Below are 6,127 nucleotides of genomic sequence, written 5' to 3' on the forward strand. Positions count from 1 at the left end.
TATTAGTAGTAGCAGTAGTAGCAACCCCCCCAAAAAATAACATCATTCGAAAGAACAACCACAAAAAAACATAGAAAAATTAATTGTCAAGCTTCTTAAGAGGTGAATTCGACACCTTTCCAACTCTCGCCGACCTGAGGCTGAGAACAATCGACTTGCCTCTCACCTGCCGCTACCTGGAGGCCGCTACGTGTCCCGAACCTGTTGACTGCCTCTTGGGGGGGGGGAGCCGTTGTGACCTTGACCTTCCGAGACGCGGGGTCAGCAAGTCAGCCGGGTGGTCAGTTTGTCCAGAAGCGTAACCAAACACACACACACACACACACACACACACACACACACACACACACACACACACACACACACTCTATTTTCTATAACTTTCTTTCCCTCTAATTCTTTTTCCTTTTCCTTTGTCCTTCTCTTGTTTAGTTCATCTCGTCTCTCTTTCGTCCACTCTCCTCTCTTCCTTGCCTTTTCCTTTCTCCCTTTCTGATTATCTTTTCTTCCTCCTTTTCCCGCAATTTATTTTTTTCATCTTATTTTCCATCAATCGTTTGTTGCTCATTTCCTTTTTTTATTGTCTTTGGATTTGCTTTTTATTCAATATCCTTTGCCTTGCTTTTTCCATATTCTTTTTTCTTTCTTTCTCCTTTCCTTTATTCCCATTTTTTCACTTTTCCATCATTCGTTTGCAGCTCATTTCCTTTTTTTTCTGAGTTTGTTCGTTCGTTTATTTCACTTTTCTATGTTTTGTCCTGGTTCTCTTTTCTTTATTTTTTCGTTTCACTTCACCTTTTCTTTTCACTTTTACTTTCATTCGTTTCGACTTCCTCCCTTTTGAGTTCAGTACTTCTTCCTTCGCCAACTTTTCTCTTGCAGCTTCTCTATTTTCTCCCAGTTTTTCCCTTTCTACTTTGTCATCGCTCCTTCCTTCCATGTCCACTGATCCTCTCTTCCTCCCTTTCTTCTTCCGATTTCTTTGTATACCTCATCCTCGCCCCTTCTTCCCATGTCCACTGATTATCTCTTCCTCCCTTTCTTCCTCCTATTTCTTTGTATACCTCATCCTCGCCCCCTCTTCCCATGTCCACTGATTATCTCTTCCTCCTTTTCTTCTTCCTATTTCTTTGTATACCTCATCCTCGCCCCTTCTTCCCCTGTCCACTGATTATCTCTTCCTCCCTTTCTTCCTCCTATTTCTTTGTATACCTCATCTTCCCATGTCCACTGATTATCTCTTCCTCCTTTTCTTCTTCCTCTTCCCATGTCCACTGATTATCTCTTCCTCCCTTTCTTCCTCCTATTTCTTTGTATACCTCATCCTCGCCCCCTCTTCCCATGTCCACTGATCCTCCCTTCCTCCTTTTCTTTTTGTTTCGTCCACCTTTTCCAGTTTCCAACACGTCTTTTCTCTGTCACCCTCTCTTTTTTTCTCTTATATATACGCCTCATGTCTTCCCTTCACTTCATTTTTACACTGTTTCCATCATCTCTCTGACTCCTCTCCCTCTCTCCCTCTCTTCTCTACCTACGTCTGTTTCTAGATCACCAAAAACTACACAATTATTTGTTTCCTTATCTTCATCTTTGCTTTCTTTTCCTCTCCCTCTCTACCTCTGCTCTCCATCTATTTCCCACTCCCTCCACCTCTGCTCTCCTTCCCCTATTTTCTCCCTTCCCCCCTGCTCTCCTTTCCTTTTCCTCTTCCTCCCGCTCTACTTTCTCCTTTCCCCATTTTCATTATCCTTTCTCAGACTCTCTTCTCTTTCCTTCCCTTAATGTCCCTGTGTGTTTAGTTTACCGAACGTTCTTTTCACTTCACCCTCTCTTCCTCTTCTTCACATCATCCTTCATTCCCATCCCTTTACTCACCATCCCTTCCTCTTCTCTCTTTTCTTCTCTTCCTTGCCCCTCCCTTAGTTTACAGGACGTCCTTTCTTGTCATCCGTTTTCTGTTCTGAACCATAGCCCTTCCTTCCCTTCACTACTTCTCTCCTCCATCACCTTCCCCTTTTGTCCTGCCCCTCTTCCTATAAATCTTCTCTTCTCCCATCATACTTTCCCGTTTCAATCCGTCCCATCTCCATTATCGTTTCTGTCTACGTCTCTTCTTCGTTATCCTTTACCTTTCATCTCCTGCCCCTTCCCTCCCCATCGCCTTTCCTTTACCTTCCGCGCTTGCCCCTTCCCCCTATCACATCCCCCTATCCCCCTCCTCTCCTCAACCCGCCATCGCCTGCCCCTTTTTCTGTCCCCTTCCCCTCTCCCCCCCTTCCCGCCATACCTTCTACAGTAGGCTTCCCATCGCTTCATTAACGACGCTCAATGTTTGTGATGTTTTGTGTAAATCGTTTCCCTTCTGAGAACTCCGTGTTTACATTAGTTCCGCGAGAAGAGGAGGAGGGGGGGGGGGTATGCCTTCCAGCCCTCCTCCAGTTCGGCGGGTCGCGAGGGCAGCGCCAGATAGGGTGAGGCAGAAGAAGAACGAGAGTACTTGGCAGTCACGTCGCCCCAGGAGGAGGAAGTGCCAAGAATGGGTCTCCTAGGCGATGGACTGACGGCCCCTCCCTTCCCTTCCTCTACCTCCTCCTCCTTCTCCTCTTCCTCCTCTTAACTCCATATCCCATCTAATTATTCATCCTTTTCCTTGCCCTCGTCTGCTTTAGTTCACCTTCCCTTTCTTCCGTCCTCTCTCCTCTTTCTCTTCTCCTCCTCCTCCTCTTCCTCCTCCTTCTTCTCCTCCCACGCGGAACTTCCTGTCCAAGTCTCTTCGTGTTTGATAGTAGAGGCGGGCGTGGATAACGGAGGAGGAGGTGCTGGTGGGGAGAGGTGGGGGAGGGGTGGTGAGGGTGTGTGTGATGAGGGTGAGGGTGACGGGGTGAGGGCAGCGCGGCGGGGTGAGGGAGGGATGTGGGTGTTAATAATAAGAGTAATAACGGCAGCGAAGGAGAAAGAGACTCCAAGGAAGTTGTCGATCACACGCGCTAATTAGAATTACTGTTTTAGCAACGATGTCGGGGGAGAGGGAGGGAGGGAGGCAGAGAGGGGAGGGGGAGAGGAAGGGAGGGAGGGAGGGGGGACGAAGGGATGCTGGCCGGGATGCATATTTACGGGATGTTAGTGGAAGCAACACGGGTTTACAAGCGTTCCGGCGGTACCCACACGGCCTGCCTGACGCGACTTGTCCAACGGTGAGCGGTTTGACCACTGCCTTGGGCCATGCCTGGTGGGGGAGGGAGGCGGGGGTTGTTGTGTGCGTGGGTGGCAAGCCGCTGCCCACCGACCCCCACGGCGGCCCCGGCGTGAGGATGATGAGTGAGAGGTGAATAAAGTGAGTGTAAGGTGAGTGGTGAATGGGAGAGTAGTGAGTGGTGAGTGGTGAGAGTAATGAGTAGTGAGTGGTGAGTGGTGAGAGTAATGAGTAGTGAGTGGTGAGTGGTGAAGTAGGGAGTGGTGAGCGGTGGGAACAGTGAGTGATGAGTGGTGAGTGGGGGAGTAGTGAGTGGTGGGAGTAGTGAGTAATGGGAATAGTGAGTGGTGAGTGAGGGAGTAGTGAGTGGTGAGTGGGGGAGTAGTGAGTGGTGAGTGGGGGAGTAGTGAGTGGTGAGTGGGGGAGTAGTGAGTGGTGAGTGGGGGAGTAGTGAGTGATAAGTGGTGGAGTAGTCCGTGGTGAGTGGGGGAGTAGTGAGTGGTGAATGGGGAGTAGTGAATGGTGAGTGGGTGGGGGAGTGAGTGGTGAGTGGGAGTAGTGGTGGTGAGTGGGGAGAGGTGGGGGTGAGTGGTGGTGGTGGGGTGGTGGAGTGGTGGTGTGGGGAGTGGGGTGAGTGGTGGGTGGGGGTGGTGGGTGGTGGTGGTGGGGGAGGTGGTGGTGAGTGGTGGGAGTGGTGGGTGGTGAGTGGGGGTGAGTGGGTGGTGGTGTAGTGAGTGGTGAGTGGTGAGTGGGGGAGTAGTGAGTGGTGAGTTGGGGAGTAGTACGTGGTGAGTGGGGGAGTAGTGAGTGGTGAGTGGGGGAGTAGTGAGTGGTGAGTGGTGGTGGTGGTGAGGTGGTGGGGGGAGTAGTGGTGGTGAGTGTGAGGTGGTGGTGGAGTGGTGGGTGGGTGGGTGGTGGTGGTGAGTGGGGGAGTAGTGAGTGGTGAGTGTGGGAGTAGTGAGTGGTGAGTGGGTGAGTGGTGAGTGGTGAGTGGGGGAGTAGTGAGTGGTGAGTTGGGGAGTAGAGAGTGGTGGTGGAGGGAGTGGTGGTGGTGAGTGGGGAGTGGTGAGTGGTGGTGGGGAGTGGGTGAGTGGTGAGTGGTGAGTGGGGGAGTAGTGAGTGGTGCGTGGGGGTGGTGGTGGTGAGTGGGGAGTGGTGAGTGGTGGGTGGGAGTGGTGGTGGTGGTGGGGAGTAGTGGTGGTGGTGAGTGGGGGAGTAGTGAGTGGTGAGTGGGGAGTAGTGGTGGTGGTGGGGAGTGGTGGTGAGTGGTGAGTGGGGGAGTAGTGAGTGGTGGGGTGGTGGTGGGGGAGTAGAGAGTGGTGAGAGTGGGGTGAGGGAGTGAGGTGGTGGTGAGTGGGGGAGTAGTGAGTGGTGAGTGGGGGAGTAGAGAGTGGTGAGTGGGGGAGTAGAGAGTGGTGAGTGGGGGAGTAGTGAGTGGTGAGTGGGGGAGTAGAGAGTGGTGAGTGGGGTTGTCCCGCGTGGGGTGGCGGGGAGGGAGTGTGCGCATGAAGGGTGTGTCTATTGATTGAGGTAGCGGGGTGGTGTGGCTCAGCGCCCGCCTCAGTATGGTCCCGGCATGAGCCAGTGAGGCCGCCAGGCTCCCCACAGCCCGGCACCGCACTCACCACCGCCGCCGCCGCCGCCGTGTGCCGCCCGTCACCCACCCACTCACAACCTCTCACCCATCCCACCGCACACGCCACAGCCCCGCGCCGCGCCATCCCGGGCACACCCACGCTGCCCATGACTCGTTGCTGTGGTGGGCGGACTCCGGCCCCCCGCCGCCCCCGCCCCCGCCCGCGAGGCCCCCTTGAGTGTCGTCGGTAACTATGCGCTGTGGGTCAGGGACGGGCCGGGGTTATGGTGTGTCGGCACTGTCCGCGGCCCCCCTGGCGTCCTGCCCCCATCGCCCTCCTCCTGCCGCCGCTCCTACTCTCCCTTGTCCTTGCCACCACTCACAGGCCGCACACTAACACTCCCCCTCCCATACTCCTGCACGCCACCCCGCCATCCACCACCAAAGCCACCGACCACCACGCCCACCAACACACCCACAGCCACCACAATCATCACCCCGTCCTGGCCGCGGTCAGGGCGGACACCCAATGTGCGGCGGTGGCACCTCTTGACGCGCGTAGTCAGGAGGCACTCCCTCAGGAGAAACTCCAAGCGAAGTGCCAGACGTGTGAGGAGGACGAGAAGTGCTCGAACGAGGAAGTCCCGTGCCCGCGGCTCGAGACAACACTGTGCGAGGAGGAGATAAAGGAAAACAGGGAACAGAAAATTCGTAATATCACGTTACGGTACTGCCCCCACCTGGTCCTCCACTCCGTCATGTGCAGGGACCAGGAGCGGCGGGTGACGGATACCACCGAAACCCACTGTTCCAAGGAGGCCAGGCACCTGCAGGACATCGACGACATGGTGGGCCGGATCCTGCTGCAGCACACCGAGCTCATGGCCAAATACAACTGTGAGGAGGAGTACTCCATCACGCAGAACTGCACCGGGTGTAAGGTAGGTGAGCAGACACCCCGGACCCCCCTCCCCTCCCCTCCCCTTCCCTTCCTTCCCTCAACCCCCCCCCCCACACCACATCACTAGGTCATGCCGGCACACACACACACACACACACACACACACACACACACACACACACGACAGCTGACCCCCATCCGTAAAAGTTCTCTCGCCGTTTCTGGGTCAACTTACGGAGGAGGCCGCGGCGCCATCTTCCCGGCCTCCCGCCAGCCTCTCGTCCTCGGCAATTCGAATGCGCTCGTCGCCCCAAGACTGGTCGGGGCAGCACGGACGAGGCCGACACGAGGACAGCCTGTGCCTCCTCTATGCACCCTCCTGATGGTCCTCCTGTAGAACCTCCTCTCTCAGGATCCTCCGTCGTCTGGTGGTGTTGTAGAGAAAATAAAGTCGTTG

The 6,127-nt window shown here is 54.9% G+C and overlaps 1 protein-coding gene across 1 annotated transcript; it reads left to right on the forward strand.

The window, feature by feature from the left end:
- Positions 1–4,710: 4,710 nt before the first annotated feature.
- LOC127006674 (uncharacterized) lies at positions 4,711–5,802 on the forward strand. The gene has a single exon (XM_050876863.1). The coding sequence runs from the start codon at positions 5,054–5,056 to the stop codon at positions 5,795–5,797; it is 744 nt and encodes a 247-aa protein (XP_050732820.1). The 5' UTR covers positions 4,711–5,053; the 3' UTR covers positions 5,798–5,802.
- The last annotated feature ends 325 nt before the right edge of the window (positions 5,803–6,127 follow it).

Source organism: Eriocheir sinensis, chromosome 33 (assembly GCF_024679095.1).
Source record: "Eriocheir sinensis breed Jianghai 21 chromosome 33, ASM2467909v1, whole genome shotgun sequence".
Taxonomy (NCBI): domain Eukaryota; kingdom Metazoa; phylum Arthropoda; class Malacostraca; order Decapoda; family Varunidae; genus Eriocheir; species Eriocheir sinensis.